Below are 25,934 nucleotides of genomic sequence, written 5' to 3' on the forward strand. Positions count from 1 at the left end.
CACAAGTGCGCTCGGGTATACAGGAATGATTTTTTTGGTGGGAAAATACCTTTCGACCGAGATCCCATAAATCTAAATCAGAATAGTTTCGGCCCAGTTATTTGAATTTTTTGTAAATCAATATTTGAAAAAAGTAAAAAAGACAGCATCAAAAATCTCATTGTTACGATTGAAAATATTTTTAAATATTTTTATGCAGATTTTTTAAGCCTAATCTTTTTTGTTATCTGAGGGGACTTTTTTCAAAAAGTTCTTTAAGAAACTATTTTTATTCATAAAAAACCCCACTTGGAAGTATTTTTAAATCGCTCCAGCTTGCTTAAATCCTTAACATTTTTCCACAACTTTTTTATTGAGCTCGAGGCCGTTTTTTAAAGAAAATTTATTGTGGAATATTGAATATTTTTCCGAAATATTTTGGCGGACGTCTTAAAATATAATAAATTTTGTAGTCCCGGCGGAAAACCCGCAACTTTTTTTGGTGATGCAGTCTAATGTACATACATACTCAGTAGTATTAGGAAGGGTCACCAACGATAGAAAAAATAATAATATATAAAGACGTGCACATACATATATATATACACATACATATTTGCATTTGTTAAACAAATATGTACATATGTATACGCATATTTTGGGGGTCGAGATTTGAATAATTAGATACAGAAACGATTACAAAAAAAATTAAGAATTACAGTAGAAAGCGCGTAGTAAAAATGCACAAGAAAATACAAAAGAAAGATAGGGATTTGAAAATAAGCAAATAACATCGATATTGTTAGTAAAATTCGATTTTAGGTGAAATTTTAATAATTATCGTGAATTTTGAAATTGTTGCATAGTGAAATTAAAACAAAAAACTTTAGAATAATTTTTTTTTGTTAGGTTTCCTTTTGATTTATTAAAATAAATGAATTTGTATGTTTAATAACAAAATTTGGTTGAGCATAGTGTTGTTATTTATAATGGAATTCTAGGAAACTTCAAGTTGGTGTGGGTGCTGCTTAGGCGCAGCTCAGAGGGGACGTGGGTATATTACAGGCGACATGACGATTTAACAGGTGACTAACGTTTGACTGAAGGACTAGGTCAGGAAAAGTGAGTTGCGCATGATGAATTAGGAGCCCCGGCGGAACTCAAGGCTAAGTGCCGTCGGCATTTAGAAGGGGTGGGATGGCTCCATCTGACTCGGACAGGCTTCCATGTCTTTCGCTTTCTCCGCTTTTTATATTTTGGTATGACAGAAAATTTTGGTTTGTTGTAGCTGAAGGTAGAGGGGTGGCAAACCCTCAGCAAAACCCGCAGCAACGAAACAGTCTTTTTATATGATGACTTTAACTAAGCTTGCCGTGCTCTTTAATATAAAAGACTTAAGACACGAACTTGCGCTAAATAAATATCTGGTATTTAAAGTAGGATGAACAAAATATTCCGTCATGCTACGAATTGTGAGTAATTGGACACCAAAAAACCTTTAAAAAAGTGTTTTGGAAACTCTTGGTCTTTAATAACTTAATTAATCCAAGTTCCGGCCTAACAATTCATGTGATCACATCATCAACACTTGCAACACCATAAAAGTGCATCAATAAAAATGCAACAAATTAATTTATTGCGTCGATTAAACTCATCAAAAATGTTCAATATGGAATTAATACATATATGCAAGCATTCTAAATTCAGTAGGCGCTTTTGATCGAATTTTACGACAAAATCGAATTAAGCGTGCTTCGCATAAAAATGAAGTAAAAATAAAGCTGAGAGACAAATACTTTGCATATGATTACTCAACAGTTTATTTGGAGAAACCAAAAATTAATAGAAAGGTCACAAGTGAGTTGTTTTAGAAATATGATATTCGTAATACGATTAAAATTCGGTACTTCCTTACTTGACATTTTTAAAAAATAATAAAACCCCCAAAACATTTGTTTATTTAGATTCTATTTTATTTTATTTGTTTCTTTATTAAAAAAGAATTAAAGTATGACTTCTTACTCATTTAAAAACCATTAGCACATTTAGGCATTTCGAAATTAAAAGCAAAAATATAATAACTTAAATAAATATTAAAAAAAAAAATAATAATTCAAATCTCATGTTGTATCAGCAATCTTCTCCAATATCCAGTCGACATAGTGTTGCACACTCGAGTATACACCAGGCACTTCTGGTCGCGCACACCCCACACCATACGAGACTACACCGATCAAATAGTAGCGGAAGTCACCTTTATACGACTGTGTAGACGAAATAAAATCAAACTGTAATACAACGTTTTTAGTTTAAGTTTAAATGGTCACTTAATTTACCTCTGGTATCATCAATGGCCCACCAGAGTCACCTTGGCATGTATCTTTGCCGCCAGAGAGCACACCTGCGCATAGTACACCTGAATCGAATTGATCCTGCGAGACTAGGCGATTGATGCGACGGTAGCTATTTTCGCAGACATCATTTTTGAAAATCGGTATTTGCAACTCCTGCAAGACCGTCGCCGAAATACCACCCTCCATGGTTTTGCCCCAGCCCACAACGAAAGGTGTATAATTAACGTAGGATTTTGTGCGAAGCGATTGTGTAGTGGGGAGACAGATTGGTGAAATAGTGTCGCGGAACTGTACGTTGCGTTCGAGCCAAAGTAAAGCCACATCCGACTTGCCATTACGTCTGTTGTACTGTGGATGTGCTTCTTTCTACAAAAAAAAAAAAGAGAAGCAAACAATTCAAAAATTAATTTAAAAATTTGGAAAATATGTAGATGCAAAGTCCTCGTAATAGATGCAACTATCGATTAACTTATCTGTAGATTTGTCAGTATGTTAATCGATAACTTATAGTGGGAAACACTAACGATGTATTGCAATTTTTTTATCGATATCAATTTGAGACCGAAAATAACGGTTAAATATCAAGATTTATATTTTTAGATCATTGCAAAATTCTTATTTTTTATATATATTTTTTCCAATCAAGAATAAGATTAAATTGGGATTTTTATTTTTTTCAGACTAATTTAATCGTTTTTTTGTGATTTTTATTTTTTCTATAAAAAAATCGATATTTTGGGTTTTTATTTTGTTCGATCATTTTTAACCGTTATGATAAAGACTGTGTTTTTACTATCGGTTTAAATCTTTTATAAACAAAAATTCAAATCTTACAATAACGGTTTTAATATTATCGAAAAAACAAAAATCAAAAATAAGGAACTTGATCGAAAATATAATAATAAGACGATTGTTCTTGAAAAAATAAAAATTATAAAATAACAGTGAAATTTAATCAGCAAAATTGAATTTAAATTTTAATGGTTAAATTATGGTTTTTATTATTAAGATTATAACCGTTACGGTCCCTGATATTAATACATGTCTATTGGCTCGATCTTTATTAACAATTTCACTGATAGTGCTATCGGTTATATCGATTTCACGAAAAATTAGTTGATTCTTTCACCGATATTATGAATTTTGTATCGATATATTTATCGACATCGATTAAAATTTCAATTTTATACCCGATGCGTATAAATATATTAATGGGTACAATTTCGATAGGTGTATAGGCTATTGATTTTTGCAATTGAAATGTCAGTGATTTTTGATATTCGATGCTGATAAATGCAGTAGCCGATACAATTTTGGTAGGTACAGTGCTCGAAATTATTACGTCTATCAATGTTATTCAACTGCTTATCGATATTTTATCGATATCAATTTGAATGCCACTACTTTTTATATGCTTAAAAATTTAGTAATCGCCTATGGAGCGACATTTTTACCGACTTCATAGATTTTTTATCGATATATTTGACGATATTAATTTGAATGGTAATATTATCTAATTTCGATAGGCATATCGCTTCATAATTAATCTTTTAACAATATGTTTACCGGGATAGATTTACATAGCAGTGTGTTTTATTATTCGACGCTCATAAATGTACCTATAATTTTAATAGTGATAGATTTTGCCGATAAATTATGACAATAAAAAGATTAACAGAAGAATTTGGTTAGAAGTAGCCGATCAGATGTAAAATGACTAAAACAACTTTCAAAATCATGGCCAAAAATATACTAATCGATATCACTTCGATGAGTAATACGCTAAATATTAGTTCTTTTACCAATAATATCGACTTTTTTATCGATAACGATAAGTCGGTACTTCTTGACGTCCGATAATGATAACCGTATTAATTGATACATTTATCGAATTGTTTGTCGACATATTTATGGTAAATATTTTCGAGATTAAGGGGCTTAGAGGGATGTGAATCGTAAAGACAAAGCTTTAAAAATGAATGCTAAGTAAGGTCACATAATGAGGATGTATGTGACGTTATTGGGTTCGTCTATGACGAATTTGGTGGTATGTCTTAGGAGGGGAAGACCAAACATTTATAGCTACAGTTGGAATTTGGATTTCGCTTATAAAATATTGAATTAAATACTATGAACAATAACTTCTGTTGAAACTCAAACCCACCGCTTTATGTATATAAAAAAGATTTGACCCCCCACCACTTACCCGCACAATATTTATATCCTCATGTCGCGTCTCCGTGTCGGTACTCAAATCGTGTTCACCCAAACGTACATAGGCGCTAAAAACAAAAGAAATAAAGAAATAAGTCAGTAATTTGTTCATACTTAAAGAAGAATACCGCCTTCCCGCTCATTTTCTTTCACTTACAGATCATTCCGTATGCAATGTGCCGCGGTAATCACATGTCGTGCTGTCACCAGCGTGCCGCCACATTTGAATGGTGAAGCTGAAGAACCATCTGGATAGGCTAGCAGTGCTGCCCATGGCCATGCACCCTTCTTACTCACTTCTCCGCCAACAATTTTCTTATAAGAATTCGATGTATGACCGCAACCCTCCTCCAAAGTTAGTGGACGTGTTGGCACCTCGTCAGAATTGTGTATTATCACTGGCGCATTTGTGACGGCTTTGTCTGTTGTCGGACAGCAAACAACAGAACCAGCACCGCCACAATTGCGATTTGAGGCACGTAAATAATCAGCAAATTCAGGATCATTCGATTTCGCATAGAGTTCTGTAATCAATTGAGGGCAACTGGAGATGGCTAAAAAGAGGGAAAACAAAAATGTTATTCGTATCTCAGTATTCGTATGGGAATTATATACAGATAGTAAGTCCGGTAGAAAGTCAAAAGCAAATAGTTTTTAGATAAAGCTTGAATCCAAACAATTAACGCAATTAGTCCTGTCGCGGTCTCAGTTAATCCTTCCATATATTACCGGATAGGCAAACTTTTTGATTTTAATTCAGCGTTGGGGTATTTATACGGTTCGTGGAGCTAAAAAAGGCTCATACGTCAACAGATTTGATGCTATCAAGTACACAAGTCTAGTTGCGAGCAAGATATTTGCGGCAGTATGGTTTACACAGGGGCCATTTGACTACAGTTTACGTGAGCTAGCTGTTAAGTTAGATTAAGCGGCTTCTCAGTCCAATTTCAAAAAGGGCCGCCACACGTCACGGATAGAAGAAGGGACTTCGAAACAATTGTCTCATCTGATATTAATTTAGAGACGGATCTAGAATGATTGAAGGAATAGGAGCTGCTGTATTCTATCCGAAGCTTGTGCTTAGATTACTTAAGTATTTTCTTATCTGCAAATAACCCCTCTAAAGTCATTCTGAAAGGTTTTCATTGACGTTCAGGCAACGACCAAAGCAGTAATGGCTGCAATGGCAAACTCAATTTATATTATACAACGGAATAACAGGATAGACGAGCTCTGCATTTACAGACGAATCGCTATTTACCAAGGACCGGCCAACTAATGATCTAAGTATATGAGATCGCACGGATCAGCCAAGCTAACTTAATCTAACCAAGCACTTCAATATCTGAAAGTCTGTCAGTGAGCTGGTTTGAAGCATATGCGAATTCAGTTAATGTTAAATTAACTAAACTATGCTTTCTTTGGAAAATGGATATGCTACCTATTTTTCTTCTTAAGTACTTACCAGTACAAACACCGCGTCGTAATCTTGGATCAACACATTCCTGTCCAGATGCACGATCTACAACTTCTCTTGGCGCTTCTGTTGTACTCGTTGTTGCTATGGGACGAGAAGTTGAGATCTGAAGTGGTTGATTGGTTGGTGGTCTCGGTTGTATTATAACTGGTGCCGAAGTAGTTGAAGGTACGGGGGGTAGGAAAGGATTTGTCGGTCGTTCCGTAATAGGCTGTGGCTGCGGTTGTGGTTGTGGCTGCGGTTGTGGTTGTGGCTGCGGCTGCGGCTGCGGCTGCGGCGCTGGATTAACTGGCCGCGAGCAGCAAACCTAAAATCATTTTGTAAATGATTAGAATTTCTTATTTACTTTTCTTGGCGCCAAACATTATCTAACATACCACTGGATTGCCGTTAATACTGCGTGTGCCACACGAACGCTGTGATGCTATAACATAGCGTTCGGCTTGATTGCGATTGCGTACGTTGAATACATTCGCTATTTGTGGACAATATTGTAGTTGCACGCAAAAGCCGTAGTAGTTTTCCGGTGTGACGCAGTTATACTGGCCTGTGGAAAAAAGCAAAAATGGATTTTTGTTATTACTCAAAATATTTCCGGAGTGGCATATGTACTTAAAAAAAAATTATAAGTAAATAATTTTTATACTAATTGGTAAATGATTTCTTTCATCAACTTAGCACATGCTCGCAATTCTCAAACGGTGAATGAAGGCTAGCTTTTTTCATTTTATTTCCATTTTTATTAAGATGTACTTCCCTATTATTAGATAGAGCTCTTAATTTTAATAGTAAATGACATGGTGAATTATGCACAATCGTCTCCATCCATAACTTCAGCCATGACGATCGTACTATTCCCAAGGCAAATTGGAGTAATTAGATCTTTTAAAAAGGGACAAGTGTATCGCAAGTGGTCCCAAGTACTATAAAAGGCATTGCCATTAATGTACTTCCTGATCATCTGGAAATACGAGGATCTGTGAATTTTCATCTTAGGCTAAACTAACGTCAATTGACAAGGCTATTGAAAAATAAGGTGTAAGGTGTAAGGTAATAAAAGGTTCATCTCTATCTACACCGGCGCATCCAAAATAAACTGCGGTTCACTCTCGATCCGCTCCTGCCACATATACATACATACATTTGTACGTGTAAACACGAGTAGTCTCCTAAGTACATATATGGCTACAATTATCGCTCAATCTATCACTAAGCACTTTGTTTAATTTCAATTCATTGTCAAGGCTTTAAACAAATATCTCCTAAGTATAGTATATTATTGATTTGTTATATTTTTTGTATTTTCAACTCTCATATTCCTATTCATGTATTTTTATATATATGTATATATTTTTTTTTTTGCACGCCCGAATATTCATGGCCTTGAATTCGGGCCATCAACTGACCGCCAACTGGTTTACAAAACTTGCATACGAAATACTAAGTGCCATGAGTGTATGTATGTACAAACATATGTAGTATTTTACCAAAATTGATATTTAATGCACATAAAAAGCAGCTTCTGGAAATTAAATTAAGACCAGCAGCTGTTAAATTAAATACTCTCATACGCTTTCGTATGCTTTTGTATAATCGTAGTATATGAATACCAGCCAGCTCAATTAAATAATCATAAACGCAGGAAACTAAATTATTTTATTATTCATTGTGGTATCTTGTTATAACTAGGAAACAACCATATACATATATATATATATATGTATTCTTAAGTTTAAGACTAGCCCCTTAGATGCACCGGACCAGAGTCGTGGAATAGAGATTTTTCACCGGTGTGTCAGGAAGGAAATATTTTAACAAAAACTTTACTAAGCTGTTATGAATGGATATGTCCGCTGATATAGTTTAGGCTAGGGAAAGTACCCCCGCGTTTAAATGCTGAACAAAGCAAACTTCATAAAAACTCCAGTAAGCTTTCTAGCAGATCATTAAATAACCAAACAGAAGTGAATTGGAATGAATATCATCTTTTACAGAAACATTTTAAAGGAAACCACTTTTTCTATGTCATTAAAACGCTGCACAGTGGTTCAAAACTGGCATTTTGTATTCACAATTCACTGGAGCCTTCATTTTTTCACTCCATTTGATTATTATTTTTAATTAAAGCTAATAAAATTTGCAGGCGACCAATTGGTTTTTGAATTCTTTTTTGTTTGTATTAAATTTTTTAGAGCAAAATCCAGCAAAAGTAGCAATTCTAAAAAAAAATTCTACTATCCTGTTCCAGTTAATAAATGTTACATAATAAAAACAAGTTGAAAACAATTGTAGGGTTCCCCCGAAACGAAGAAAAAATACACAAAGAAACTTTAATGTCTTAAAAAAAAATTCACAGAAATTAAAAAAAAAATTGTTTCTAAAAAAATATTGCGTATGCAGTTTTATATATAATTAAATTTTAGTAGAACAAAGTGCAATTTGAAAGTGGCTAAGAGGTCGCATTGATTTTTAAGAATTTTTTCGCTAACATCTGCGTGCTAAATGGGAAATAAAAGCGTTATATTGTTATATTGTTAAAAATCAACTCTTAGCCACTTGGAACTTACACTTTATCATACTAAAAATAATTTATCTATAAAACTGCATAACCAAAATTTTTATAAAATGCAAACAAAAAGTTAGTTTTGGTGAAAAATTTTTTATAACAATTAAACTTTTTTTTTATTTTTTTTCATTTTCTGAAAACTCTACAATTGTTTTCAACTAGTTTTTATTATGTAACATTTATTAATTGGAATAGAAGAGTCGATTTTCTTCAAAAACTTGCTACTTTTTCCGCACCTTGCACTAAAAAAATTAATAAAAACCAGTGTTGGCAAAATGTTAATCTGATTAACGATTAAAAATTAACTGCTGCGCGATTAATTATTAAATTTTTTTAATCGTTAATCGTCGGTTGTGATTACGATTAATTAATTTTAATCGTTAATCGCTAATCCAATTAAAAAGAAAATCTGATTAAGCGGTCCAGTTTGTCTAAATTTGAAAGCAAACACCAGTTATAGTTATTATTTTGTGTTTCAAGCCTATAAAAAACACATAATATATACAAAAAATTATAATTATTGTTATTAGTAATACATAGACTGGAAATTTTTTCAACCCATCGCAAATGTGCAGGGGGTTATTAATACCTATTTTGCATAACGTCTCTTAGAATAGATCTTAATGAAAATGCACACCAAATTTCTTCCTAAATTGATGAGGAAAAACGACCTTGCCATACCAGATTAACTGGCCTTCTGTGCACAGGAAAATTCCAGAATAGATTATTTTATCACCAAATGATTAATAATTAAAAATTAATTTTTTAAACTAAATCGAATTTACTAATTGATTACAAAAACAATCGATAAGTGCCAACACTGATACAAACAAACAAAAATTCCGAAATCGGGCTCAATTAGTCTTTTGCAAATTTTATTAGCTTTCATTAAAAAAATAATAATTAAATTGAGTGAAAAATTAAGGCTCCAGTGAATTGTGAACACAAAATGCCAATTTTGAACCACTGTGCGCTGCCTTTTAAAGATTTTGTGTTTGTGGTACAAGGTCGTTCTATGACCCCTTAACCTTTGAGTGCGAATAAAAAAAAACTCACACATTCTGGACTATGGCTTCATTTAAGGAAAACTTCAAGAATATTTAGAAAAAAACGTTTAAACTTTTGAGTCTGTGTTATTTTTACAAAGGTAATTTTTTACTTTCATTGAAATTTTCGCCGTGCCGTATATTTAAGATTGTGCCTGTTTACTGGTTTAGTAGTAGAACTTGTTTCATACATTTAATCGCACTGGTGCCAATTGACTTTATTTTACATATCTAAATATTTATTTAATAAAATCAACATTAAATAGTTGACTTTTAGTGCCATTTTCTGACATGCATTTTCTTCATGATTTTATTTGAATATTCAAAAGTTTACTCATACATATACAAAAATTTTCTCACAATATTCCAAGACTTAGCAAAATTTAAATTAAATATTTATTTTAAATTACATGCGCGTGATTTGTTTTTTTTTTTTTTTGCTTTACATTTCCAACCTACCTTGTGAGTAAACCGCTGGCAGTATGGCAAAAGCAAATGCCAATAGAGCTAGAGAAGTTCTCATCTTATAGCAATTTCGAAACTTTTATGCACTTATTTGAGGTTTGAAAAATGCTGCAGCTTCACTACAATTTTTTATTTCTTTAATTTTCTAATTCACACCATCACTCGTACACGAATTATTTATTCTATGATTTATGTAATTTAAAATTTTGTCACTTCTTCACATTATTTCTTGATGACGCGATATGCCGATAAGCTTGTCGAATGCTAGCTTCTATGTACGCGTTCAAATCGAAACTGTTTACGAAAATCACAAACGAATCTTCACATAGCGCAAAACTGCTAATTTTTCAGCTAACTAAGTTTTCAGCGAATCTTTTTTACTCAAACCATTCAACAGCATTCGCATAAACAAACTGCCAGCCGGTTTATATTTACAATGCATATTTGTACATGTGTCGTGTATGAGCCGTCATCAATTATTTAGTAACACAGCCAGTGTCCAGTAGACAGTAGCCGGTTACATGAAACACGAGCGATTAAGGGTGTATGAATATATGTACTTACATACACATGTTTATACAAACATAAAATTGTGCGAAGTTAATGAATGACAACTTTATTAATATCTTGAAATTAATGCATAATTTAGCATGTATTTCACTTTGCAGCCCAGCTTAACGGGGATTTCTTGTGAGAGTTTGGTCAAAATTAGCAATGCTAACGATGGAAAATAAAATCACTTGCCAACAAACTCACTTGCCACTTAAGGAAACTACAAATATAAATTGCTTAATATTGAAATTAACATTGAGAATATTCAAATTTTGTTTAGATTAAATTATAGCAAAATTGCTCTGCTTACACTTGATTTCAAGAGCGCGAGAACTATGACGAAGGCATTCATTGCGTGTATTTACTCTCCACAACAAACGGAAGACTGAAAGCACGAACTTGCTCTGCAGCGGCGCACATCTTGGGAAGTAACCGTATCTAGTAATTACAGTTATTAGGCAACACAAAAAAAAAATACCCCAGAGACAAGCTCGTATTTAAATTCTATTTGTGTACAGTTACTATGAGAAACTAGAGAAATTATTTTCGCTCATATTCACATAAGAATACACGAATGTTTAAGTACTTTTACATATGCTATGCTATACATATCAGTATTTGAAAAAAAAAAATCGATAAACTTATTTATACCTTTCATAAAATTGATACCAAGAAAAAAATATTTCTGAATGAGTGCATTATCTGAACAATTGACATGTATGTGATTATGTTTTTTTTTTATTTTGAATTAAGGTACTGGCCCAATGCAGGCTTGCTTTGCTTGCTTCGCTTTGAGAACTGTCAAAAGTCATTTGGAATATACTAAAACGTATGAGGAGTGGCCAAATGGGAGCTTTGCTTCAATTGCTTTAGGGGCCTCAAAGTTTCAAATAGGCAAATGTTTTATTTGAAAGCGTTGTGTAGGCTTCTGACAAAAAGGTATGTTCCCGTTCTTAATAAATTCAAATAAACTGCTGCACACTTTTATGTACAAATTTTACGTAATTAAAAAAGAATATATGTATAATGTAAGTAATCCAAAGTTTAATAAAAATGATTCTATGTTTCCATATCTATATTTAACATGTCGCTGGCTAAAAATGAAATTTGCTAAGTCCATTTTTACAAATTTTACAGGAACTTTGAATACAACATTTTGCGTGTTTAAAGCAAAGCAAAACTCCATATGAATCAGAAGGATTCGATCTTTGTTAAAAGATTTCGTATTATTTTTGCCTTATCGGATATCCGAGGTCTCTTTGGACTTAGAAAATTTGTCTTTCATTGAATATAAACGAGAAAAAATAAAACACGTACCTTAATTTCCTTAATTTCTCTTGCTTCCTATATCAAAATATGAGGTTTCATAAAATGAAGACGTAGCAACTTTTCACAGAAAGCACAAATTACTGGTCAGTCGTCTCTTGAAAAATCGATTTTTTTTTTAGTTTGTTGTTTTTAATAAATGTACATATATTTATATATGTATGTATAATTATTACCATTCCTATGAATTGCAAAAATTAATTCGCATTGATTTAAAAATAAATCTGAAAAGATTGTTTTGTATTTCTTTTTTTTAATTTTTTGGAATTTTGTGGGAAAATTATTCTTAGTGTAAGGGAACAGACCTTGACTTTTTAACTACAAAGCTGATTGCTTTGACAGCGTTCCAAGCCGACATTTGGCCAAACGGTTTTTTGAAGTATATCAAAGCAAATTAAAGTAAGCAAGGCGAGCAAAGCAAGCCTGCATTGGGCCAGCGCCTTTACAATTTTGTATTTTGTATTAATTGGCGTTGATAAAAAAAAAGAAAATAATTTGTAGATTTTCAGATTTTTCGCAATTTTTGGGGTTTTCTTCAAAAATTTTCGGGAGTTATTTTGGAATTTCAGATTTTTCGTAACCTTTTTGGGCCTTTCGGAATTCCTTCGGCATTTTCCTGTTTTTGTTTTGTATTTTTTGTAACTTTTGCGGGCTGCAGGGTTTTTCGAGACCTTTCCAGTTTTTTTACCATTGGTTATTTTTCCGGTGACATTTTTGACTTTTCGTAACCTTTGGAATTTTTTATCATAACCTTTCGATGGTTTTTTTAACACTTCTTGCAGTTTGGAATTTCTTTCGAAATCATTTCGAAACCTTCTTGTAGCTCTGTCGACTTCTTATACTTTTTTTTTTGAGAACCTTTCCGGTTTTTAGGTGACCGTTTGCGATTAGTTCGGGATTTGATTGGGGCTTTTCAGTTTTTTCTGACTTTCCATAATTTTCGGAGAATTTTTTAAAAACCTACCAGAGTTTTGAGTGAGTTTTGCAAATTTTGGGATTTTCGCAGAACTCGTATGGGGCCCTTCAATTTCTATTGGGTTTCTTCGAGGTTTTTCAGTTTTTGAAAACTTTTTGGAGCTAATTCTGCAGGAGTCTTTTAGTTTTTTTTGAGATTCTTAGCAACTTTTGCCAGTTAGAATTTTTAGAATTTAAGACAAGTAATTTTTAAGCCAAAAAAAAAAATATTTACGAATTGATAATCTGGAGACTTCTTTGGGATATTTCGACTTTTTTGTAAATTTTTTAGATTTTCACGAATTTACGGGTTTTAAACATTTTCTGGGAATTTAAAAAAAAGTCTGGATTTCTTATGGACATTTGGAGTTTTTAACGACTCATTGTGATTTTGTTGCGGTTTTTAGGTATTATTTTGGGACTTTTCGGAACTATGGTGACTTTTTAAAATTATTCGGAATTTTCTTTTATTTTTGAATTTTACCCCGGATTTATTAGGTACCATTCCAATTTTCTTGACTTTTTGGGTTTGTTTCTTTATCTTTCGGGTCCTTGAGGGATTATTAATGATTTTTGCAAGTTTTCGGAGTTATAAGGAACGCTTCCAATTTTCGTGACTTTTTGGCAGTTTTTCGGTTTCTTATGGGATTACCTGAGGACTTTTTGTTTTTTTTTTTTATGACTATTTGAAAATTTTGGGAGGTTTATTTTGGAAACCTTCGGATTTTTCGTAGCCTTTTCAGCATTTGAGTTTTGTATTTCGAAATTTCTCGAGACTGCTTTTGGACTTTTTTTCGTGAATTTTTGAAGTTTTCCGGAGCTTTTGCAGCACTTTTCGATATTTCGAGTTTTATTTGGGGTTTTTTACGAGGTTTTTTTTCTTTCAGTTTTAAAGGTATGCTCACTTTGGTAAATCTTAATTTCAAAATATCAATGAAATTATGGCTCCTAATTTCGTCTGAAAAAAAATTAAATAAAAAGCTGAGGTAACCATTTTTCTGGCTAAAATATTTAAGTGAAATTTAATATTTGGTTAATTTTTATTTGTATCTTGTTTTTTTAAATTTATAGCCGGCTCGACCTCTGTATAATTTTTATTCTGTTAGGATTACATTTTCTCCATTATTAACTGGTAAAGGTTAAAAATTGGTAAAGGCCATTTTATAGTTTTCTTTACGCTCAGTTGAATTGTGTACCCATCTTTCCCCAAAGCTCTTACTAATATCCATTCAACTACCATATATAAGATTAGATAAGAAAAAATTAAAAACATTTTTAAGAAGAAATAGAACGTTGGAGGACCTAAGAACCTTTGTTATCTGACAAAGTAAAATATCTTTAGAAAATATATATGCAACAAACGTAGTGCAAAAAAGGTTTCGAACTAGAATATTTTTGAACAGGGTTGCCACCTGTGAAAAAATTAAATTGAATAAGTAGTAATTTAGGTTAAACAGTATGGCATGGGTACCCAAGAGAAGGCATTTATGGACATATTCAATTTCATTAAATAGAGTTGACATCTTTCAGAAATTAAAAGTATTTATATACGCATTACGTACGTATGTTGAAAATATTATGATACTCATTAGTATAAAAGTAAAATTTTGTTTTTTTTTTTTAATAGCGTTGCTACCTAGCAATAAAAAATAAAAATAAAAATAAATATTTGTATACGTCTGTTGGTAATAATATGTGAAACAGTGGAGTAAAATATAAAGAAAAATGGCATAAAAAAGCACACGACAACAATAAAGAAGGTCGGCTCTTTCAATACTTTAAAGGAAAAGATTGCTTAACCTTTTTCTATTTAAATACTTTTGTATTGTAGGACCTTCCTTTTCTCTGGGCTCTACATTTACACCTACTATTTTAAATACAGCCGCTGACTTGACGTCCTTACATGCTATAATTAAAATTTAATCTAGTCTAACATGTAATTCACCTTCCCATGCAATTCAATAGAAAGTTGTAATATTGCACTGCAAGAAAAATAATACAACGAACATTATTTGGTCAATTGAATCACTTTGAGAATTTTTTTTGGAAAATTACGTATGCATTTATATATTCTGAATTGCTTAATAAATTCTCACATTTAAAATTCTTTGAGCATTACAAATTAAAATAAAATCAATAATCGTGTCCGGCATTCGAAACTAGTGACCAGTGTGTCATCAACTGTGTCAGCGCCGTTTTGCGGCTGCATAAGTAGTAAAATGCTAAAATTGTATCATCGAGTTGTGGGCAGCAATAGCAACAGTAATAGTATTAAATATGTAGCATAAATGCTGAATATCAAAGTTGTGCTGCAGTTGCAATTTTTATTTGCGCCAGCTTGGCATCCGTTTATGCGGATATTCCAAATTATTTACGGATTTGCGTTTCAAGGTAGTTCAGTTTATTTTTTTGTTATTCATTTTTGTCGACATTGCGTGTAAACGCTTTTTCCAAGAATGCTACTTGAATCAACTTTGTTGACATATTAAAAGTAAATCAAATGACAAAACTTAAGTAAATATGGATGCGAAAGGGAGAATACTTCTAAGCTGAATTGTTAGCAAATTTCATAAAAAGAGTTTTTGCGCTTATTTTTTTTTAATACAGTGTGTAATACTCGACTGTCATTAAACATAATTACAGCTAAAATGTATTTTTTTAGATTTCTAATGAAACGTTGAGTAATTGAAGCAAACTTTTTCATCGTTCTAGAAACTATTTAGAAAGAGGAAATTAATGCCTTCAGAAATAATTATTTCTACGTCTAGACGTACCGTAGTTAAGGACAGAATGATTGTCCGCTCGCTGTGTGGAACAGACTCCATTTGCATTACAAATCTACACTGAAATGAGTCATAGAAAAGCAGCAGGAGCATATGTTTTTGAAATATAAGATGCAGATCTGGACCCATTTGAATGTGAGAACAAATTGGGTTTTCATAAATCTAAGTCAATGATAGATGCGATCTGTGACAAGTGCGGAGACCACTGAAAAGTATATAATCAGTGATAACCTTGGCAACTGAAATTGGGTTCAGTATTTACTGCTGGAGATATAATTACTTAGTAAGTTAGCACTTTAAAGAGAAGGTATTGATTTGCAAAACAAATTACGGAATAAAAAGGCACAGGGCCATAGAATTTTCATTTTTGCAGACGTCATTACATAGATTTCTATCGAGCTCCTTCAACCAACAAAAACAAAGGGAATATTACACATAATTTTGATTCCTCAAAAACGCCTTCGACAGCCTAATGAATCTACGAGAGCCGTTCTACATCTATGCCAAAAACGGCGCCCAGTTTTTTTTTATACAAAAGTGGGACAACCAAAGCGAGGGACTCTCACGAACACAATGGGTAATTCTGAAGACCCCAGTGTTGGCTCTCATATGTAATGTAGGCTCAGTCTTGTTTCAGTTCGTGAAAGAATTCATGTAGCATCAACTTATATTTTTGGATGAGGAGCCCTTTTCAGAGCCTTTAGGGAATCTAGTATCAAAGCCAACTTCTCTCAATTAACCAATCTGCTAGCACTTACAGATGCAAAATCATCCGATTAGGTAGCCCTTCGCAACGTACCTAATGCATAAATTAATCTGAATTTGTTCCTTTATATGCTATCTAGTTCAGTGTTGGTTACTTTTTTGGTCTTGGATCGGCCGTAAAGCCATGATCGTATCTTCTACAAGGTATTCTTGGCCGCTTCATTGCTCTCTAGAAGGTAGACTTGCTTAGATCTAAATCAGGTTCTACGGAATGATAGTACGCACCTCTAACTACTCAGCCACAGCCTACGCAATAGCAATCGATATTTCTCTCCCATTTTGCCAATAATATTTAACTTACATATCGTCTTTATTGGTTCCTCTGGAATGTTTAGTTCCAAAGGAAGTAAATCTAGTATGTTTTTCTTCAGCCTTCACAGCACTAAACCCGGGAACCCAAGTTTTCTAAAATATTCTCAGACTCTGCTCAAAAACTTTGAGTTCTCAGTTCAGTATAGTCAACTATACAGAATTATTCCTAAATATTTTACTTTCATTGGGAGACATAGGTTTATTCCTTTGAGAACTAAAAGCTAAGACTTAATGATATTCTACTCCGCTGATGAAAAACACTTGGCGGATTGACAAATTGGATGAGCTCGTAGAGGGCGTACAATCTTATTACTGACAATAGAAGAATGGCATACGCGGGAACAAGAAGAATTGAATTACCGCCTGACGAAGTTTTCAACATGTCCTTGCTCATTCTAAATGATTTTTTTCTGCCCCTAGTGCAGGTTTCGTCTGTCACTACTTTTCCCGGCAGGCCAGCTATAGTTGTTTTTTCCATCCTTAGGGCACTTACATATGTATACATATATAATCCCATCCCTTTTCATATTGATATAGGTGCCTCAGATTAACAAACGTGTTCTAAATTTCTACTAGAGATTTCTTTTTGAATGTTTTTTTGTTTTGAATATTTGAAAGTCGTATCCATTCCTTGAGCAGTCAAAAAGCTTTAACAACTTTTATGAATTCTTCTTATTTTGATGAATTGAGGTTAAATGTTAATTAAACTTGAGAATTACTCTACTCACTTGGATTTGTCTTACTCTATTCTACTATATTTATTAGCTTTGCGAATATATTAACTAACAAAGGGGACTACCAAAGCTTTTGCCATTTTAATAAACAGTTCACAGTCCATATATTATCAAGCTTAAACAAATAAGTATAATATAATCCATATACATAAATATTTATGTAAATAGGTATGTGTATGAACAAAGCCAAAACCATTTAGTACCTCTTTTCACTTAACCCAACAATTGTGTGTTCGCTATAATTGAATCAATAACCAGATGTAGTGTTTTTAACCGTTTCAAAACGTAAGTGTTCCATAAATTGTTAGGCATGTAAATATGTATGTACATACATACATATGTGTACATATATCACGTGTATTAAGTGCCATCTTCTTCATTTTAATTACCCATTTTTTTCTATTCATATCATAGACTTGTTAACGACTCAAGTGTAATTCGCTTAAAAGTTAGTTAACCGCAAACCAACCAGTTCAACACAATCAGCAGTCAACAAGTTAGTCGATCAAGTAGTTGAACTTCAAATTGTTGTTTTTTCTTGGCGCAATCGTGTTTTCAACGAGGGAGAGAGCGAGAGAGCCGCTTACTAAAGTAAATAATTAATTTTGTTTGCTTGTAAATGATGACACTTAAAATAGCTCTTCACACAGACGCCCAAGCGAAATTACGACAGTTAATTGGTGGGAATCTGGAATCGTACACTTAGAAAAATTTTCAGCATTTACATTTACAAATATTTACATATTAAAAATTGTCTAAAATATCACTCACTTTGTGTTATAAGACACTTATGATTAAGAGTAGATGTCTGGTCACCGTATGCAACACGATCTGACCCTAGGCTACCTGAACGTGGTGAATAAATGAATGTAAAGCTAACAGCGACCTCGCCGTCAATACTCGCAAAAAATTGCACAAGCTTCAGTCGTCATGGCAACAGTAGCTTTTTATAAAAATCACCAATATTTTTGTCAGTTTCACAGCGATCTAGTAGCGCATTTCAAGTTCATTGAGCACCCTGTATTGGTTGCAGTAGAAAACTGAAAGTTAGTATAGGTATTAAAAATATAAAAATGAAAAAATTAAGGGGGTGCCTCGTTTTCTAGGATGCAAATTTTTTTCCCCGCACAAAAATTGATCCACTCTAATGTACATACATACATACGTGTATATACTTGCGATTTATTTTCTTTCGTTATTTTCTGTTACCAACATATCTTCATGAATATTTGGCAAACCCGAGGAGACTTAATTCAATGATAAGCTATTCAAGTATGTATGTGCGTAAGTACCATTATTTGTGCATATGTATGTATGTATGTTTGTATGTTTTGAAACAAAGTGGCGTGCTTATAAAATATGTGTGTACGTATATGAATTTGTATGCATCTTTGAAATCGATAGTTTTGTGTGGTATTTCCTAACTCATTGACAACTCAAAGTTCACCAGTTTTTATCTAGATTTACATTTTTAATTAAATCAAGCACAAATATGGCTGAGATACTGGTTTTGAAACCAACTAAAATTAGGCTAAAATCAATTTCATCAGCATCGTATATTATTCTTTTTCTTGTTTGGCGCTGTAACCGCGGCTAGGCGATTTTGTTCAGTTGCCACACATTGGTGCAAATGCAAAATTTACTATTCAAAAAGGTCTTCATCCTATGGTTCTTGACGTAAACTCATTTTTTTAATGGAAAGGTAAAGAAATTTTTAAGAGGTTTAAGGAGGAGATTCTCTCTATATCCCTCCAAGTGGTCACACCTGTCTCTGTTTTAGATACATCACAAAACGCTCCATTGTGCCCGAGACCCATAAGGCTTAATAATGCTTTACTATTTTGGATTTTTCATTGATAATATCATCTAACAAAATATCATGATTAACTTGTACCTAAAAATACACATAAATTTTGAACTCTTATTTGGAATATGATCGCGAAGTTAGGTAGTCGAGAGATAAAATTACTTCGCAGAGTACTTCTGCGCCCACCCCAGTTATAGAGGGCAAAGAAATTCCCTTTCCTTTCCTGAATAGAAATTTTAACTCATAATTTTTCTAAGCTCTAGACAGAACTGTGCCCAAATTAACTCGGGTTTCAAGGAACTGCCTCTTTCAGTATGAATGCAGAGTTATCTACAATCGATCTTTTTTTCATTGGTTCGTGTTCCGTGTGTATTAGACCGTACCACCCTATAAGCAAACAAAAAAGGTTTTGCCATTAACCCCTGAGTCTAAAATATTTTTAGAAGATAGTTTCGAGAAATATTTCTTTTTCCTTTGGCTGAGCCCAGTGTTTGCTTTTTTAAATTTTTCGGTGACACCTACATTTGGCCATAATTTTTTTTATTAATATTCCCGCTGGAATAATCAAAATACCTCCTTATCAGTTTAATGATTTTTAGGGAGCTTTAATTTACTGATGTTAGGGTGGTAGGAACTGAGATCTGGTGGTTGAGTGCTACTAAGGAGTGCCTTGCAAAAGTAATTTAGACTTAGGCGAGAACTGTGTACCTTTTTTCTGGTATGGTCTAGAGTGTATGCGTAAACATACAATTTAAAAGACAGTTAAAACAAAATCCAATAAATTTGCATTGAAACACTAAATATAAAATTAAATTTCTTTAATTTTAAATTATTTTTTTTAACTAACATTTTTTAGAATGCGCTTAGAGCTGACTTTTCAAAGCTACGTTAAAAATATTTACATATAAAAGTTATAAAAACAAAACTTAAACAAAGCATGCAGTTTCAAAGACAAAATAATAAATATAGCAACGAGTACCTATAAAATTGGCATTTAAAAGGTACATGCATACTTACATATGTATACATACATATATATGTAGACTTTTTCAGAGCACATTTATTCGGAAACCAGCAAGCTTAGTAAACTTAAGCAGTTGCCATATTTCTTCTTCACCTTGAAACTGCTTGCTTAAGTTTAAGTAAACGATTACTTAAGCTTTGGCGCCCTGTATCCTTAGTAGGTGGACAACCACTATATAGTACTATAATATTTATAGCCAACCAAGATTGAAAAGCGCCACTTACTTAAAATTAAAAACTAGAAATTAAGGCCAACATCCATGTGCGGGCGGGTACTACGTCTGCGCCAGCATCTCCAATATCCAATCTATGTACTGTTGTGTATTTGTGTAAACGCCTGGTATGCCAATGCGGCCACAACCAATGCCATATGAGACCACGCCGAGTGCATAGAAGCGTGTCACGCCTTTATATGGCTAATGTATACAAATTAAAAAAAAAGGTATAGAATAATTTTTGTTTGTTAACATTTCTCCCAAAACTCACCTCCGCCACCATTAGCGGTCCACCCGAATCACCGCCACACGTATCACGTCCGCCACCCAAATCGCCGGCACATACCACCGTATCGTCGAACTGTTGATTGGATACAAGCCTTTTGTTCGCTTCATAGCTACGTCGACAAACAGAATTATCCATAACTTCGATTTGTAGTTCTTGCAGTATATTTGATGAGCGCCCACCTTCCATGACACGTCCCCAACCGGCTACAAAGGGATGATAGCCGATGTAGGATTTACTGCGCAACTGCTGTGATGTGGGTAAGCAAATGGGGCAAATGAAATCTGTGCAGCGAGTTTGATGACATTAGATTATACTTAATGTTAGAATATTATGCGTGACTTGCCTGTAAAATCGACATTTTTCTCCAGATATAAGACAGCAATGTCATAGCGGCGATCTCTACCACCAAAATTTGGATGACGAACTGACTGGTTTAAGAGAAATAAATATTAATGTTGGTGGATTTAAGTTTATAGTTACTCTTTTTATGAGAAAAGTATGTACTATATCAAAGAATAAATACAAGAGATATATGTAGTAAACGAAAAACTAGCACAAACGTATGTACATCTTTAAGTCCTTAAAGTTTTTCATAGTACGAATTACTTTTACAAAAGAGATCCCTGCGCTTAAAGCAACCTAACTTGAACTTCATATATACATACTTACATATATGCTAAATAACTAACCCATGAAAACGCAACTCACCTTCACTACATCGATGTCCAAATGTTGGGTTTCCCTTTCGGTGCTCAAATCATATTCGCCTAAGCGTACAAATGATCTGAAAATTTAGAAATAAACAAAAAAAACGTTCTGTATTTGTTCTGTGAGCATCACAATTTCATCTCTCGCAACTACAAATAACTCACAAGTCTCTTAAAATGCAGTGAGCTGCGGTCAGTACGTGTCGTGCTGTTATCAATGCGCCACCACAGCGAAATGGCGATAAGCTATATCGATCATAACCGATTAGAGCCATCCATGGCCAAGATCCAATGCTGCTATTACCACCGCCTACAACTTTCAATGTTGAAAGATGCGTCAGGCCACAGCCTTCGTCTTCGGATGGCAGATGCCATGCGGCATCATTTGAACGCTGCACCGTTTTTTTCTCCGCCACCGGACAGCAAATATTCGTGCCGATGCTAAAGCAGATAGCATTCGACAATTCTAATTGCCTGCGAAATTCCTTATCGGTGGGATTTTGTTGTGCGCGTGTGATTAGTTCGGTGCAAGTTTGAAATGCTAAAGGGGTGCAGCGGAAGGTAGAGAGAAAGATGGGTATAAATAATCAATTGTTATTGCATATAGAGTGAGAGAGCGATAAAGAGTAAAAATGAGAAAGCGTGTCAGCAATGTGACCAGATCATAACTATTACAGCTGAGTTGTCCTAAAAAAAAAATAGGAAAAGTTGGAAGCGGAAAAAAAACAGTTAACAAGAAATTAGGATTTTTATGTTGAAGGGGTATTTACGAGAGCGCCTCAAAAAGTCCCTTACTTTTTAGATGAAGGATTGTTTTTCTCCGAATCGAAAGCAACTTATTTCTCAACATATGTTTATAGTTTCCAGCATTTCTCTTATTTTCTAATGTCCTCCATATATTAGGACTTATCAAGGCCTTCAAATTAGACGTATTGTTGAGCGCGATTTCATTATTGGAAACAAGTCTCTTGCAATTCCAATTAGCACCAGTTGGCATAGAAAAGAAACGACTGGCGTGCTTCATGGGGCTGGGCCAGAAATGCTTAGGCGTTTACAGTGTTGATCTTGAAGAAGAAGCAGAAGTAAAGTCTCTCCTTTCCTCTCAGCACTAAGCTGCATTTCTCCAATTTCTTGATGCGCTCCTAGTAATACGATTTCTTAAGATCGCCAAAATAGGTGTTTCGTACAACGAGAATTTCATAGTTATTTCCCAGACGCATTTATTTAGGTTTTAAAACAATAGATAATCACTGGGAGCTAATCGTCACGCCCCTGAAACAGCGTTGTAGAACTCCAGTTTAAGCTTTTTAGGCGGCAATATAAAATATATATCTGAATAAAGTGCTGATGGCGTAAAAATCGCTGTGCGCCTGAAAAGCTTTATGTGCGGTTTTACTCTGAGGCAGCCATGGCCCTATTGTGGTGCCGTAGGAGAGCGACTCTACATTTTTCGTTGTGATAGAATTGAAAACAAATTCGTCAGATGTCACAAAATCGACGATGGTAGCTGTGCTTAGCTCAGCCCGACACTGAAGGAAGTGGTGATGGATCGATCATAGGTATCTTTGTACTTCCTCTACATCGCAGCAGCTGCGACAAAAGTCATTCGACTGGTGGATTCAAGAAAGAAAACTTCGTTACTTCATCAAATGCGGTAATTTTTTCTCCAAATAGATATTTCAAATAGTTGGCTGTTGAATGTTTCTTTTCCTCTCCAAACAGTTTAAAACGTGCCACGTGCATCTTTAAACACTTTCGGCTTAACCTAGTTGCTTTCACATCCACCTTGAACTTCTTCGATGCTAATTTACCTGTGAAGACTATTCTGCTTTGATTGATGATTGTTCTCCGATAAGCTGAGATGAATCAAAGCTTTGTCATGGTCATAAACATGACAAGAATTCGTTCTGTAAGCGGTTCCATGGCGCCAAAAAGCCCTTCGAATTTCTAACACGATTGCGTTTGTGACTAATTGTGTCAATAGTTTTATTATACCTAAATAGTCATTCGAAATCGAATTCATTGAGCCATTTGATATGCATGCGACTTTTTCACACTCGGACGCTTTCATTTTTCGTTCATTCATTACCATATCTAGGATTTTTTCAAGTGTTTCGTTTAAGTACCAGTGCGAACAGTTCAAAAGCGAACTTACTGATCCAGTCTGGTATAAACAAAAAGTATTATCCGAATTACTCTCTGGCCGAATTTGCCTTTACAAAGTTCTCTGCTTTTAGGTTTTTTTTGCTATCAAAAAGGTAAGTATTTTTCACTTATTCCATACCCGTACTTTATTTAAAAAATAAGTATATATATGTATATAAAATTAATACTTAAGCAAAAAAAAAATACTTGTAGTAGGAGAAGGCCACCACGCTAAACCTTAAATTCCAAGTTTAATACAAAAAAATAATACTAAATCTAGCATCAGAAAGCTTAAGCTGGTCATACTGCGCGCAAGATATAAAAACACAGAGGGCGTTAGAGCAAAACAACTCACGTTTGCAGGTGCCATCGCTGCCATCGTGTGGCACTCGACAAGTTTCCGGTGGCGAGTTTTTGTCATCCGACACTGAACGTTCATCATCGCTATTTGTTTGAGAGGCAACTGTTGTTGTGGTCGTAGTTTTTATTGTCGGCTGGTGTTCATCTGCTGACGTTGGCATCGTTGTGGTGGGAAGAATATGATTATCATTTTGATTTGTATCTTCGAAGACTGGGCGAGTGCAGCAAAGCTAAAGATCCACATTTATGTAAATATGAAAGTTTACAAACCAATTGTGTATATTAGCCATTAAAACTTACAATCGGGTAGTTGTCGTGAGTCACACGATTATAGCAAATATTGCGTAGCGCCTTCGAATATCTGGTCGCTTGATCTACAGACAGTTTTTCGTAGAATCTCAAGACTTCCCGGCAGTATTTCAATGAGACGCACATACCCCAATCGCCAAGTGGGGTTTGGCAAGCGTTATTTGTTGGCACTAAAAGTCCATGCATACATATATAAGTACTTTAGAATCTAAAACCATAAGCAAAACATCTCAAAGGTCCCCACCTTGATAGGCCATCCAACGATGCGCAGTTGTTTCACATATAACAACAATTAACACGATTGCATATTTTATGGTCCACATTGTTGTTTTTTTTTGTTGCTGCTTTTCTTCCCTTTAAATTCGTCAGCGATTTATGATAAACAAATAATCGAATCACAATTTACTGGACCGTAACCGCGCTGAGTACTATACTTGCGGAAAACCGGAGCTATACTAAACCTTGATTAACACAAACTATTCTAGAGTCACACTAATGAAAAAGTTTGCACTCAGTATGCCTGATTGGCTTTGTATTAGCAAATGCAGCGGAAAATTATTATTTGTAGATTTGTTAAAAAAAAACCCATACGTTTGGACTTCACCAAATTGCATTTCTCTCAGCGCATCTTCATGAATTCAAAAAAAAAAAAAAAAAAAAAAAATACACTAACAACAATATCAGTAGTTAATATTTAATTCGAGTATGTAATTGCAATTGACTTAGTACGAGTGAATTCTGATTAAATAAATTTTATAGGTTCGCTACACTAAGCATGTAAATATTCAGTTATTGTTTAATGAAGTTTTATATACGTACATACATACATACATACGTATAGGAGTGACGTTGATATGGCCCACTGATGCCCAACCTTCTGGCGTGTGTGCCGACCGGCCAATGCCCAATAAAAATCACTACTAGCCGCGCAACGTCAGATCTGGATTTTCTTAATAAGTTGTGTGTTCTCTCAGGGTTGCACCTGGGCCAAATGAGTTTGCATATATGACACCCGCCGCCGCTATGTGCCACCTTTGATCCGATTTCTGAATATGTTTCCAATTAGACGGTGAGTTCCAATACTCGATCGAGACCAAAGTGAAACCCTCTCTGGCTTACTTTTCTGCAGCCTCGTTTCCGAGAGTTTTGCAATGACCATTGACCCAAACTAAATCCAGATCGAGCTAACTATTTACGGCGTTTAAAAGAGACCTACACTCCCTGATCAGTTTCGACTATGTTTTAAAAGACGCCAGGGTTTTAATGGCCTCCTGGCTATCCGAAAAAGTGGCGGCACGCTCGCCGTGACGTAAACCTTCAGCTATAATGAATACTTATGCCTGGAAAGCTCTTCAAAATCGGGCAGATGGATTTATCTCCACCGACTCTGCATTCCACTTTGGAGCCATTGGTATACAGATGATGTATCTTGGCGGAGATATCAAGTTCACAATTGGCTCTCGACGGGAGACTGACACCGAAAGGCCTACGAAATTGTACTTCAGGCCATATGTAATCGACAAGCAGTCTCATCGTGGGCGGCAGTCGAAAA

At 34.2% G+C, this 25,934-nt stretch overlaps 1 protein-coding gene across 1 annotated transcript; it reads right to left on the bottom strand.

The window, feature by feature from the left end:
* Window positions 1-1,992: 1,992 nt before the first annotated feature.
* LOC118747199 lies at window positions 1,993-24,825 on the bottom strand. The gene is made up of 16 exons (XM_036481188.1): window positions 24,627-24,825; window positions 24,374-24,552; window positions 24,069-24,303; window positions 21,734-22,109; window positions 21,570-21,645; window positions 21,205-21,289; window positions 20,844-21,142; window positions 20,637-20,773; window positions 10,323-10,395; window positions 10,096-10,177; window positions 6,402-6,571; window positions 6,013-6,331; window positions 4,705-5,101; window positions 4,540-4,615; window positions 2,316-2,699; window positions 1,993-2,243 (listed from the first exon to the last, which is right to left on the bottom strand). The coding sequence occupies exons 1-16, from the start codon at window positions 24,703-24,705 to the stop codon at window positions 2,100-2,102; spliced, it is 3,111 nt and encodes a 1,036-aa protein (XP_036337081.1). The 5' UTR covers window positions 24,706-24,825; the 3' UTR covers window positions 1,993-2,099.
* Window positions 24,826-25,934: the final 1,109 nt, after the last annotated feature.

Source organism: Rhagoletis pomonella, unplaced genomic scaffold, assembly GCF_013731165.1.
Source record: "Rhagoletis pomonella isolate Grant_MI unplaced genomic scaffold, Rhpom_1.0 Rhpom_scaffold_00011, whole genome shotgun sequence".
NCBI lineage: Eukaryota > Metazoa > Arthropoda > Insecta > Diptera > Tephritidae > Rhagoletis > Rhagoletis pomonella.